The 14,458-nt window shown below is 45.6% G+C and overlaps 1 protein-coding gene across 1 annotated transcript in view; it reads left to right on the top strand.

Moving 5' to 3' along the window:
• Positions 1-14,458, top strand: part of rasgrf2b (Ras protein-specific guanine nucleotide-releasing factor 2b) — a 153,795-nt gene that overhangs the window by 59,309 nt on the left and 80,028 nt on the right. The window contains exons 9-17 of the mRNA XM_041900513.2: positions 373-482; positions 631-749; positions 1,233-1,393; positions 1,629-1,695; positions 2,138-2,277; positions 2,715-2,797; positions 3,754-4,002; positions 7,370-7,607; positions 7,692-7,890. Of these exons, the coding sequence (XP_041756447.1) occupies positions 373-482; positions 631-749; positions 1,233-1,393; positions 1,629-1,695; positions 2,138-2,277; positions 2,715-2,797; positions 3,754-4,002; positions 7,370-7,607; positions 7,692-7,890 (1,366 nt within the window). The remainder of the gene's footprint in view (positions 1-372; positions 483-630; positions 750-1,232; positions 1,394-1,628; positions 1,696-2,137; positions 2,278-2,714; positions 2,798-3,753; positions 4,003-7,369; positions 7,608-7,691; positions 7,891-14,458) is intronic.

Here is a 14,458-nt window from a genome sequence, read left to right as displayed (position 1 = left end):
CGCTCATGCCAGCATGCATGCAACGCACACACACAACGCACACACCCACGCAAGCGCGCATGCACACACTCACACATGCACTCACACTAACTCATACATCCCCACATACCACATGTTCCAGGTAACGCACATGCATTCACACATGCCTGCCTGCACGCACACACTCACGCACGCACTCAAACACACACATACTTCCTCACATACCACGTGTTCTAGGCACAGTACACACTCACCTAGCAAATCTCTACCTGTAGAACCCTATCTGAGGCCTTGCTCATAAACGTTCAAGCCATAAGAAAGTCCCAATGAAATACCTCACCCCTCTCCCAATCACCCTCTCTCTTCTTTTCTTCCTCTATATGTTTCTCTCAGATTCCTCGTTACATCATCACCCTGCATGAGTTGCTGGCGCACACTCCGCACGAACATGTGGAGCGCAAGAGTTTGGAGTTCGCCAAGTCCAAACTAGAGGAGCTATCACGGTTTGTGTGTTTGTGTGTGTGTGTGTGTGTGTTTATTTGTGGGTGTATGAGTAAGAATACCTCAAAACATACAGGTCTGAATTATCACCTCTTAGACATTTCATGTAGTATATCATGTTTGTGTGTGTGTGTGTGTGTGTGTCCTTAGGGTGATGCATGATGAGGTGAGTGATACAGAGAACATCCGTAAGAACCTGGCCATCGAGAGGATGATTGTAGAGGGCTGTGATATACTACTGGACACCAGTCAGACCTTCGTCAGACAGGGTTAGTGTGCACATACACACGTATATGCACACACACATAAGAATTCACTTACACACTCATGCCACAAACCATTGTTTATGTAACAGTATTTTTCATGTCCAACTCAGTGGCCTTGTGGTTAGACTGTCCTCCCGGTGATTGGAAGGTTGGGGTTCAATCCCTGGTCGAGTCATACCAAAGACTCTAAAAATGGGACTTGATACCTTTCTGCTTGGCATTCAGCATTAAGGAGATTGATTGTGGGTAAGGCCCTGCGATAAACTAGTGTCCTGTCCAGGGTGTGTTTTTGTACATCAAGCTGTCTCACGCTACAGAAACAGGAGATGGGCAGTTCTGGCTTGGACAAGGATTTTTTATTTCTATTTTTCTCTCACTCACCTCCCATCTCTCTCTCCACACCTCTCCCCACTCTTCCTCTCTCTCAACACCTTCTCTTACTCCCTCTCCCTCCTCCCTCTCTCCCCCGTTGCCCTCCCCCGCCAGGTTCTCTGATTCAGCTGCCGTCGGTGGAGAGGGGGAAGCTCAGTAAGGTGCGTCTGGGCTCTCTGTCTCTGAAGAAGGAAGGAGAGAGACAGTGCTTCCTGTTTACAAAACACTTTCTTATCTGCACACGCAGCTCAGGAGGCAAGCTGCACCTGCTCAAGGTGAGCCACACACACACATGCTCATATTTACTGGCTTTAATTCCACACCCTTTTCCAGAAGTGTGCACTGTATTGGATTGGATTTAAAATCATATTGGTGGAGTGAGTTTCCACCATTGTTAAATCCATGAGAGAATATGTGTAAGAGAACCTAGTGGAGAATCGAGACCGAGTCATATTTTAAGCACACAACAAACCACACAAACAGTCAATGACCTCGGACCTCTCTCTGCAGCAAGGTGGAGTCCTGTCTCTGATAGAATGTACCCTCATAGAAGAAACAGAGACCAGCGACGACGACTGTGAGTAAAGTGTGTGTGTTAACCCACCCTAGTCCTTTAGATTTATGCAGTGACTCAGACAGGCTCATTAAGTCTCCATACAGGTTAATTAGTGTCAAAAGATAAGTGTCCACAAATAAAGCTCTGGCCGACCCTCACATCCTTTCAAAAAACAGCTAACAGCCTTCCCTTTAAATGCCACTCATGCTGATCCTATGACATCATTCACCCATTAACCTCACAGAGGGCTCTTATAGCTCACAGACTTCCAGGGAAGGACCTTTGAGTGACACAAACACCCACACACACACACACACACACACACTACAGGGGTAAATGAAGTGGACCAGCTTTTACCTTATTCATGTATCATCTTTATCTCGTGTCACACCAAAATACATTGTCACCATAGGTGACCCATCCTTCTAATTTTCTTTCTCCCTCTCCCCTTCCCTCTCTCTAGCGAAGTCCAGTGGTGGTCAGGTATTCGGTCAGTTGGACTTTAAGCTGATCATCGAGCCATCTGACTCTCCCTCCTTCACTGTAGTCTTGTTGGCTCCCTCACGACAGGAGAAAGCTGCCTGGACCAGCGACATCAGCCAGGTAACTAACTCTCTCTCTCTCTTTCTTTTTTTCTTGGAATAAAAACCGAATAAAAAAAGTCCACAAACAGCACAGTGTTTCCCTCTGGGTTTCCCATGAGGCTTAGCAGTGAGTAAACAGGGTGGTTGGTTCCCCAGGGGTCAAACTCTGGGTTGTGCTTGGCTCCTCCCCTTTAACCCAGTGTGCCCCCCTACATACACACACACACACTGCACCTCATCTGAGGCTTTGCTTGATTCTAAAAAAAGATTAGGTAAAAGGAAAAGCTTTAATAATAATATAGATTTTTCTTTAGGGTTTTGATACATGTTAGTTAGAATGTTGCTTTTATATCAGATTATGAGGCTTAGATTGATCTTTCGCTGCACTTACCTGCACTGACACTCTCCCCCTCCTCACTCTCCCCCTCCTCACTCTCCCTTTCCCTCTCTCTCTAGTGTATCGATAATATCCGCTGTAATGGTTTGATGACTAGCGTATTCGAGGAGAACTCCAAAGTCACCGTGCCTCACATGATCAAGTAAGCGCCCCCACATACACTTTAACACATGTGTGTGTCTGTCATACATGCTTTTTCTCCAGTGTGTATGGCTTAGTTCCAGCCCAGAACTAACATACCTGAATATACCACTCACACTATTAATGAATAGTTGATCAGGTTTGTTAGTGCTGGGCTGAAACAAAAGCCTGCACCTCCTCCAGGCCCAGGAGTGAGGAACACTGCCGTATTTAACACAGCTATTGTAAAAGCCACTGCTTTTTTGACTGAACCTCCTTAGTTGGTGGTGTTGTTTATTTATTTTTTTATGCAGATTTCTTGGCTATTTTCTTTGGACATTTAAAGGCTAAGTAAGAATTTTGTCCACAAATGTACCGAAAGTTATATTATATGTAAATAGTTTATGATTAGTGAATTCCATAATGTGGTTATTTTGTTAGATGCTTCTCCCTATTAGCTGAAATCTTATTTTTTCAAAGCCATTTTAGCTGTCGCGCTAGCTGTTGGGTCTGAACAGATTCACAAATCATGGGAATTTGTCGCGCAATGCAGATGTTGACTCCATCCGAGGGGTGTGTGGCTAGGCAACCCCCCTGCACTTGCCAGGGCCGGCCTGCCCCCTCTGTGGCTAAAGCCAGTGTGAAAAACATGCTAGCAAACGTTTGTGCTATGAAACAAAATAAATACTGCATTCTGACCCACAAAACTCCTTTGATTGATTGATTTATAGTGTTGTTAGACAAAGCAAGGAAAGTGAATTTCATAATGTGATGTAGTTGTATTGGAATTTGCAGCTGTTGTCGGTAAGTAATTAATCTGCTAGCTTCTGACATGACTTACAGCATCTTTAAGTGTTTATCCATGCTTAAAACTTCTGTGTGAGTAATCCTAGCAACCCACTGATTAGATCACCAGTGCTTGCTTGTGTGTGTGTGTGTGTGTGTGTGTGTGTGTGTGTGTGTGTGTGTGTCCATCAGATCTGATATGCGCCTCCATAAAGATGATGTTGACATTTGCTTCAGCAAGACGCTCAACTCCTGCAAGGTCCCCCAGATTCGCTACGCCAGCGTGGAGCGGCTGCTGGAAAGGCTGACGGACTTGCGCTTCCTCTCCATCGACTTCCTCAACACCTTCCTCCACACCTACCGCATCTTCACTACCGCTGCCGTGGTCATGGATAAACTGGCTGACATCTACAAGAAACCTTTCACCTCTATACCTGTCAGGTAATACACAAGAGAGAGAAAACATGCACACATTCACGGACAAGCGTGCACAGACGCGAACACACATACACACATTTTCATGTTACAGAGGGTTGAGTTTTCTCTAAACTCTCACCTCATTATTCCTCCTGTTATTCTCTCTAGCCAGTTTTATTGGTGTTTTGTGACTGCTAGCAAAACAGATGCTTGAAAAAAAAATCATTTGGCAAAGACTTATATGTCAGACGGTGTTTTGTGTGTGTGTATGCATTTTCCTGCCCAGACCTAATGACCCTTTCAACTGGAAAAGCTGTGCATCTTTTCCTATCCTTTTCATGTGTCCAGAGCAGGTGTGTGTGGGCTAACTCCAGGCTAACTCCTGTATGACCTCATTTCCAGAGAACATAGACCAGAAAGAACAGCAGAAACCCACAAACACACACACCTACAGTATATAACAGGTTGTAGTGTGAAGTTGCTCCTAGACACTGATCTTTTGTCAGTTTTGTATTTTCCCCACTAATGGTTAAGGTTAGTATTGGGGGAGGGGAAGCTGATCCTAGATCTGTACCTAGGGCACAGGAGGTTGTTGGCACCTTAATTGGGGAGGACGGATCTCGTGGTAATGGCTGGAGCGGAATCAGTGGAATGGTATCAAATACATCAAACACATGGTTTCCATATGTTTGATTCCATTCCATTTGTGCCGTTACAGCCATTATTATGAGCCTTCCTCCTCTCAGCAGCCTAAACTGACATAGGGGAAACTTCACCCCAGAGAATAATGACAATCAATCAATCAATTTTATTTTATATAGCCCTTCGTACATCAGCTAATATCTCGAAGTGCTGTACAGAAACCCAGCCTAAAACCCCAAACAGCTAGTAATGCAGGTGTAGAAGCACGGTGGCTAGGAAAAACTCCCTAGAAAGGCCAAAACCTAGGAAGAAACCTAGAGAGGAACCAGGCTATGAGGGGTGGCCAGTCCTCTTCTGGCTGTGCCGGGTGGAGATTATAACAGAACCATGCCAAGATGTTCAAAAATGTTCATAAGTGACAAGCATGGTCAAATAATAATCAGGAATAAATCTCAGTTGGCTTTTCATAGCCGATCATTAAGAGTTGAAAACAGCAGGTCTGGGACAGGTAGGGGTTCCATAACCGCAGGCAGAACAGTTGAAACTGGAATAGCAGCAAGGCCAGGCGGACTGGGGACAGCAAGGAGTCACCACGGCCGGTAGTCCCGACGTATGGTCCTAGGGCTCAGGTCTCTCAGTTGGCTTTTCATAGCCGATCATTAAGAGTTGAAAACAGCAGGTCTGGGACAGGTAGGGGTTTCGTAACCGCAGGCAGAACAGTTGAAACTGGAATAGCAGCAAGGCCAGGCGGACTGGGGACAGCAAGGTGTCAGCATGCCCGGTAGTCCTGACGTATGGTCCTAGGGCTCAGGTTCTCAGAGAGAAAGAGAGAACGAGAGAATTAGAGAGAGCATACTTAAATTCACACAGGACACTGGATAAGACAGGAGAAGTACTCCAGGTATAACCAACTAACCCCAGCCCCCCGACACATAAACTACTGCAGCATAAATACTGGAGGCTGAGACAGGAGCGGTCCGGAGACACTGTGGCCCCATCCGAAGAAATGACAGCATTCACACGTACAGTTTTCAACATGAAAAGGATTTGGTCCTGTGATCATTGTCAATTATATATAAATAAATGTAGATGTTGTCCACACCTTCACTCCTCTATCCTCCACCTTTCCCATCCACACCCCATTACCTTCATCCCCCCTCACCCATCCCCTCTTCTCACCCCTTCATCCCCTCCTATCCTCACCCGATCACCCCTCACCCATCCCCTTCTCTCACCCCTCCATCCGTTATACCCCTTTCCTCTCCATCCCCCCTCCACAGGGTACAGTACCACTCATTTGACCGCCTGTCCATCACGTCCATCTGTCCTGACTACAGCCTGAAGATCAGGAAGATAGCCCTGGATCAGTCCAAGTAACACAACCTGCCTCTCTCTCCCCCCTCTGCTTTAACCCTTGCTCTTTCTCTTTTTGTCCCTGGACCCATCCAAGTACCTCTCTCTTTGCCTCTCACTTGTGTTCTCTCCTCTTCTCCCCTCTCTCTCGCTCTTTCTCATCTTTCCTCACTTTAGCATCTTTTCACTGCACCTTTTAGAGAAGACCCTGTCCGTGTCCTTCGCTCAACATCTCTGTCCTTAGTTCTCTTTCTCCCTCCCTCTAGCATCTTCCGTCTGTAAAAGACCACTGGGCTCTTTCTCACTCCCTCCTCTTGTCTTGCTAACCCTCTCTCTCTCTCTCTCGTTCTCTCTCTGTCACTTAGTGCTGAGCGATTAACAGAAATGTTGGTTGTCTTTTGGTTTTTAAAGAACTTATTGACTGACGTTGGTTCAATTATTTTGATTCCATTTTGTTCATTTTTTTCTGTGAGCTCAATGTGTAAATTTCGCTGCAGTTTCTCTAGAGGTAAATCAGATCATGCCCGAACTGTGCGATGTAGCAGGGAGTTGTAGTTTCCAACAGGCCAATGTTCTACATAGTTTAGTGAAGAAAACGTGATAATTAACTACAATAACAATAATCCATTGTGCGCCTGCTTGTCCGGTCTGTGTTTCTTTTGCGCCTGCTACATAAGAGACAGAAGAATATGCGATCAAGAGGGGATACATAGAGAGCAGTTGCTTCTTGAGGTATTGGTATTCAGCAGTCTTAAAAGTAAGTATGCCTTATTTACTTTAAAGAACTACTAAAATAATGATTTTGTCAGACAGCATAGGTAGCAGCTCTATAGAGATGAGATGACTTGGAATGAAATAAAATACATTAAATAAAACAAATGTAATATACACAACTGAAATATTTTATTAAAGTAAAGTAATGTGAATAACGGATGGTTAATAAGTGATAAGCAGTCATGAGCAGTCACTATCATTATGGGACTTTTTTTTTATTTTTTATTCTGTGTTGTTACAGCATTCAACCCACAAAATGCATAGTGCATTTCATGTTTCAAAAATCGACAATCTTGATTATTTTTAATAATCGAACCGAAACCGAACCGACTTCAAAAAGCTCTAATCGCTCAGCACTACTCTCACTCATTTCTTCAACCTCTTTGCATGGTCTTTCATGTAACCTATTTTCCCATTTTCCACCCAGGCTGAGTTATAGATCTATCTGTAGTTCTGATGGTTCTGTTCACCCTGGCATGATGATAATAGCATCTCCTGTCTCAAAACAGTCAATGTATTGATGTATGCTTTCCTCACAATGACTCAATGCAAATGTCATCTCTCTCTCTCTCTCTCTCTCTCTCTCTCTCTCTCTCTCTCTCTCTCTCTCTGTCTCTCTCAGGTCTTTGGAATTGTTCTTTGCCACCAATCAGAACAACCGAAGTGGTGATCACACCAATGACAAGTCCCCCCGTCTCTGCCGCAAGTTCTCCGGTCCTCCTCCTCTCTCCATCTCCTCCCGCACCTCCTCTCCTGTCCGCACACGCAAACTCTCTCTGCATTCCCCCATCAGTGCTAGGGTGGGGGGGCTGGACCTTACTAACATCAACTCTATCCCCTCCTCCTTCTCTCAGTCCGCTGTCAGTAGTCCAACCTCAACCCAAACCCTGACATTCCACACCCCTACCTCTCACCCCTCCACCCCCCAAAACTCTACCCCCCAGACCCCCACTACCACTTCTCCCCCTCCCACCTCCTCCTCGCCCCCTCCAGGTGGCAACAAGACCCCCCAAGATCAGGCCCCCCTTCCCCCCTTTCTCCCCCTGTCCTACCCCGAACAGAGTCCCTCCCCCACTACAGAAGGGCAGGAGCTGCCTCGTGTTGACGCCTTCTGTGGAAAACTGAGACGCAGCATCCGCAGAGGTAAGGGCTATCTAAACACACACATGCAGCACAGATGCACACACTAACTGGATTCCCTGAGCATTACAGGCATTTAGTCAGTTTATTTACAAGTGTAGACTACAGCAGTCAACCTGCTAGGGCCTGTGGTCTGGCTGTCTGTCAATCCGTATGTCTGTCTGTCTGAGAGAACGAGAGAGAGAGAGTGAGAGTGAGAGAGTGAGTGTTTTATGACCTTTCCCCCTGGCTGTTTCAGCCCCAGAACGGAGGGTCAGTGATAGAGAACCACCTGTGGCCCAGGGGTTAATTGAATGAAACGCACGCCAATGTGACTGCTAACAAAACAGATGCTTGAAAGAGAGAGGGAGAGAGAGAGAGAGAGAGAGATAAGGGAGGAAGAGAAAGGACAGCCTGCTGGTGTTCCTACTAATGGCTTATTTGACAGTTGCCTTCTCTCTCTCTCGCTCTCTGTTTCTCTGTCTCTCTTTCTATCTCTGTGTCATACCAGGGCATATGTCCATATGAGAGAGACTCACTTGGTGAAACACTGTTCATTCTCAGCCTGCTCCAATGGACTCATGCATACAGTACAAGCAGACTAGAGTGTGAATGGATGAATGAATTGATTTTTTTACAACAACTGTGGTTGTTACTAGCAGTTGTTTTTAGAAGTTGTCCCATGTAGCTCAGTTGGTAGAGCATGGCGCTTGCAACGCCAGGGTTGTGGGTTCGTTTCCCACGGGGGGCAAGTATGAAAATGTATGCACTCACTAACTGTAAGTCGCTCTGGATAAGAGCATCTGCTAAATGACTAAAATGTAAATGTTTACTATGCGTAAAACTGATAAAGTAGATTTTGACCTCTGTTGAGTTCAAACTGAAATTAGTGTTCCTGTTCCCTCTACAGTGTCTATGTGTGTTGCAGTGTGAGGACGCCACACTAATACCAATGTTTGACTTTGGATTCAGAGATAAAGGATGGGGGTGGACATTTTGATTATAGCTCTATGTCAACCAAGTGCTACACAGACAGGCACGAACCTACACACAGACACACACACTCACGAATGCACACAGACAGGCCCTCCCGCACAAACACACACAAATACACACACACACACAAAGCAAATCTTCTGCAATTCTACAGATTTGACATGACTTATGCCATTTTCATATGATATCTGAGTGAGAGTGTTTAACAAAATCAGGTTAGGACCCCTGGGCGTGTGCCCATTCGGTAATTTGGCCATGATTACTACAAGGTTTAGATAGCTTGCTAGACTACCTTACCTAGCAATCCCCCACAAAGAAATGTAAATGGGCTAATTGAGTGACTGTCAGTGACTGACATACAGTGCCTTCAGAAAGTATTCATACCCCTTGACTTATTCCACATTTTGTTGTGTTGCAGCCTGAATTCAAAATGGATTAAATATATTTTATTTTCTCACACAATACCCCCTAACCCCCCATTTTTGCAAATTTATTGAAAATGAAATACAGAAATATCTATTTTACATAAGTATTACACCCCTGAGTCAATACTTCAAGCACCTTTGGCAGCGATTAAAGCTGTTTTTCTGTGTAGGTCTCTAAGAGCTTTCCACACTTGGATTGTGCAACATTTGCCCATTATTCTTTTCAAAATTCTTCAAGCTCTGTCAAATTATTTGTTGATCATTGCTAGACAACCATGTTCAGGTCTTGCCATAGACTTTCAAGTAGATTTAAGTGAAAACTAACTCGCCCACTCAGGAACATTCACTGTCTTCTTGGTAAGAAACTCCAGTGTAGATTTGGCCTTGTGTTTTAGGTTATCGTTCTGCTGAAAGGTGAATTCATCTCCCAGTGTCTGGTGGAAAGCAGACTGAACCCAGTCCTTAATGATTACAAGCATACCCATAACATGATGTTACTGTTTTAAAGTCACCATTGGCCTCATGGTGAAATTCCTGAGCGGTTTCCTTCCTCTCCGGCAACTGAGTTAGGAAGGACGCCTGTATCTTGGTAGTGACTGGGTGTATTGATACACCATCCAAAGTGTAATTAATAACTTCACCATGCCCAAAGGGATATTCAATGTCTGCTTTTTTTTTACCCATCTACCAATAGGTGCTCTTCTTTGCGAGGCATTGGAAAACCTCCCTGGTCTTTGTGGTGGAATCTGTATTTGAAATTCACTGCTCGACTGAGGGACCTTACAGATAATTGTATGTGTGGGGTGCAGAGATGAGGCAGTCATTCAAAAATCATGATAAACACTATTATTGTACACAGAGTCCATGCAACATATTATGTGACTTGTTAATCACTTGTTAAACATTATGTGACTTGTTTTACTCCTGAACTTATTTAGGCTTGCCATAATAAAGGGGTTGAATACTTAAAAATGAAAAGCTGAAATGTCTTGAGTCAACAAGTATTCAACCCCTTTATTGACTCAAGACATTTCAGCTTTTCATTTTTAATTAATTAAACCGCCTTTTGTATTCTACCATTCTAACTCTCAACAGTGAGTTGACACCCTGGCTGAGTTCTTAAAATAAATACATGTATTTACTCCCCTACATGTGTGTTTGGACAGTGAAGCTAAAATGTCTTCATTTGGCTCTATACTCCAGCATTTTAGATATTTGAGATTCAGTTACTATTGGGCTAAACATAACCCAAAACACAACCAAAACAAACTGCAAATGCATCCAACGAGTTTGTAGAGTCATTGCATACGAGGAATATGGGACCAAATACTACACTTTTGACTACTTTGATACACTATAAGTGAATTTGTCGAAATTCTTAAGACTTCATCACATGGGTGGACTAGATACATAAAGTGCTTTTCTTTCTCTCTTGAAAAAGAAATATTTTTATCGCAACGAGACTAACCTGGTTAAATAAATACAATTTCTAAATGGTAAAACAGAAGCAGTGGGGTCCGAAAATTATTGATACCCTTCATAAATATTAGCAATAATGACTGTATAAAATAAATAATTAAAATACTAAGCTCTATTTTATGCTATTTTTTCTTGTTGAAATTATATTATTTTATTCTAATACAATTGCAGAGGAAGAGATTTTGTTTAACAAGTAATAAATAAATACATCTGAAAAGAGTAGGGGTCAAAATTATTCACAGCCCTAAAGATTCTTATAAATGAAGTAGTCAAAAGTTTAGTATTTGTGACCGACCGCCTCGATTTGGTCTTATGTAGCACAATTTGAAATTGTGTTTTTTACATTGGATAAAAGTGTAGACTGGAATATCATACACTGCAGTTGAGGAACAATGGGGAAGTAATTCTGCTTTGAAAGTTGATAAACTTGTAACCCCACTTTTGAGAAAATGGCCCTTGAATGTTTAGGTACACCTACTGGAGAGCTCTTCTTTGTCTATACCCATTCAGCATCTTTCACACCCTCTTAAGCCTTAACCCCACCCATCTCTTTAAGAATTCACGTGAGGCCATGTGGTAAACACACGCTCAAATAAAATCTACATTTATTTGTCACATGCACAGGATACAGAAGGTGTAAATTGTACAGTGAAATGGTTACTTGATAGTAGCAATATCAAAAACAGAAAGTGTCCAGATGAAAATATTTTATAAATATTTTATCAATTAGATGATGTCATGTGAAGGAAATGCTATAACCCTCCCCCCTGCCACATCTAGCTAAGTGGATAGGTCACTATTGTCTAGACCTAGACATATACACATGTTCATGAAATACAATAGATGGCCGTAATCACCCCCAGACACACCTGGCTAACTTGATGGGTCATGTTATAATCCGGCCGAAGTGGAGTCTTTTGTTTAGACATTGTGATGTCACGAGAGGCTGTGTCCTGGAGGGACGTTACATCCCCCTGAGGTGGCTGCAAACCCAGACAGCTATGGCTCCATCTGCTGGTATGGTCGGGAACTCCACCCCTCTATGGCCAATCTTCCCACGCAGCTGAAACAAATGAGGAGCTGATGAGCTGAAGGTTTGGGAAGTGAAGAGACACAGTCTCCAACCTGGGCTCTCTGGAGGACAAGAGTGCTGCACGTCCACTTCCATGAGGAATATAAGGATTTGGAGATACTTACCTTTGGGAAATACTCACCTTTGGATATATGCACCTGTGGAAATACGTGTGGGACATTTGGAAGGACGTTTTGCTGGGTTGGCCACTCGCTGCAACGTGGAAGACAGTAAGACTGGGGAAAAGTTATTTGAGCGAGGGAGAGTTATGATTTTGGATGTGGAAGAGACATCCCTGAACTGTTAACCCTTAAGAGCCACCAGAGAACAGTATTGTGTTATACTTTCGTTAGTTTCCCAAGACCGTTAATAAAATCCTTGTTTTGGTTGAACCTGGTCTCCTTGCACTACTTGAGCAATCCCGCTGAAAGCTGTGTAGCCTCTCGTGACATCACAGATGGTGGAGAATACGGGCACGCTCAAGCGTTAATAGTGCATGTCAGAGGAGGATACCGAAGGTTTGATCACCCAGTTTTCCAAGCTGGCCGTAGGCTCCCCGCCGACTGAAATGGAGGACATATTGAAAGCCCCTTGTTGCTGGCCAGCAAGCCCAGATGCAAACAAACGTGGCTCTCTTGGAGGAGCAAAAGAAAGCCAACCTTCTGAAGGCAGAGGAATTGCAGTTGCAGAGACAGAGGGTGGTCCAAAATACCCGCCCAATAAAGGCAAGTGACTTTATATCTAAGATGGGAGCTACCGATGACATTGAGGCATACCTGCATGCATTTGAGGCCACGGCCACTAGGGAAGCCTGGCCCAAGCAACAGTGGGTTGGTCTGTTAGCCCCCTTTCTAACCGGGGAAGCGCTGAATGCTGTCCGGGACCTGGGCCCTGACCAGGTTACTGACTATGATGCCCTGAAGTCTGAGATCCTCAGCAGATATGGACTCACAAAGTTTGGTATGGCCCAGCGCTTTCACAGCTGGACCTTCCAACCAGACCAACCTCCTCGGGCGCAGATGCATGAACTTGTCCGAATCGCAAGGAAATGGCTGGATCCGCAGAGGAATACAGCAGCGGCGGTGGTGGAGGCCGTTGTGGTGGATCGTTACCTACGCGCCCTGCCTTATGAGGCAAAACGGTTCATCAGTCAACAGGCCTTGACCACGGCTGATCTGACCGTGGAAGCTGTGGAAAAGTACCAGGCCACAGCGGAGATGCTGAATGCTTCCCGAAAAGACCCCAGGAGTGCGGCCCCACCACAAATGAAAAGAACCCGTCCAAAGGACCCCAAGGTCTCGAACCCAGCCACGTCAGGACTTATCCCGGCTCCAGGGGGAGCCAGAAACCAGGTGGGTCCAAGAAGAGTACACCAGGAGGGGGAAACTCGACAGTGTTACCGGTGTGGGGAGATGGGACATATCTCCTGGCAGTGTGGGAAACCAGCCGATGAACCTATGCCCACTGCGGAGTCCTCCAGCTCAGCACCCACACACCGTGTTGCCTCGCTCTTGGGAGTCGTAGATGGCGGCCCAGATCGACCCCCCACCTGCCCGGTAACTGTGACTCACCATGATGTGGAGGCCTTACTGGATTCTGGTAGCCGGGCCACCCTGGTGCGTAAGGATTTGGTGGGCCCAACGTGTCTGACCCCGGGGAAAGTCCTCCCAGTTTCCTGTGTCCATGGGGACACCAGAGAATACCCCATTACTGAACTTACAATGACCAGCACACGGGGAACCATACACACGACGGCGGGGGTGGTTGATTCCCTCCCCGTCCCTGTCCTAATTGGACGAGACTGCCCAGCCTTTTACCCACTCTGGAGAGAGTCTCAGGAGAGGATAACCCGAGTACCTCGGAAACGGAGAGGCAAGACTCATCCTGGGAAGGCTCCGGTGCAATCCTCCGAGTTACTCACTCCCGCCCGGGCTCTGATAGGGATGGCAGGTGCCCAGACCGACACAGAGACGGAGCTACAGAATCTGGACAAAGAACTGTCTGGTCTGGAGGGGGACCGCTGAGAGGTATCGTTTGTTAAAGCAACAGTTAGACATGAAGACAGAAGAGTTAGATATCCTCCAGGCTAAACTCCAACAGAGCTCCTTCCCTAAGCAACAGGAGGAGCTGGAGAGGCTGCGCAGGACCATCGAGGAGTGTGAGGAGACCCTGCGCAGTAGTAAGGAGGTCCAGAAGAAGGCAGAGGAGAAGTACAAGGTGTTGGAGAACAAGATGAAGAATGCGGAGGCAGAGAGAGAGAAGGAACTGAAAGCTGCTCAACAGAAGCTAAACTCTGCTAAAACCAAGGCTGATGCGTTCAGTAAGAAACTCAAGGAGAGACAACAGGAGGCTGAGTCCCTGGTCCTAGAGTTGGAGGAGTTGAAGAGAGAGCAGTCTGGCAAGCACCACGGCAATGCGGACGCCCTCTCCCGGCGTGATGCCTTCTTCGCTGCCTTTACCCCGACGAGGACGTCGGTCCCGAGGAGGGGGATGTGTGATGTCACGAGAGGCTGTGTCCTGGAGGGACGTTACATCCCCCTGAGGTGGCTGCAAACCCAGACAGCTATGGCTCCATCTGCTGGTATGGTCGGGAACTCCACCCCTCTATGGCCAATCTTCC

Source organism: Coregonus clupeaformis, chromosome 16 (assembly GCF_020615455.1).
Source record: "Coregonus clupeaformis isolate EN_2021a chromosome 16, ASM2061545v1, whole genome shotgun sequence".
Classification (NCBI taxonomy): domain Eukaryota; kingdom Metazoa; phylum Chordata; class Actinopteri; order Salmoniformes; family Salmonidae; genus Coregonus; species Coregonus clupeaformis.
Note: the sequence above shows the minus strand (reverse complement) of the source record. Positions and strands in the feature narration are given on the sequence as shown.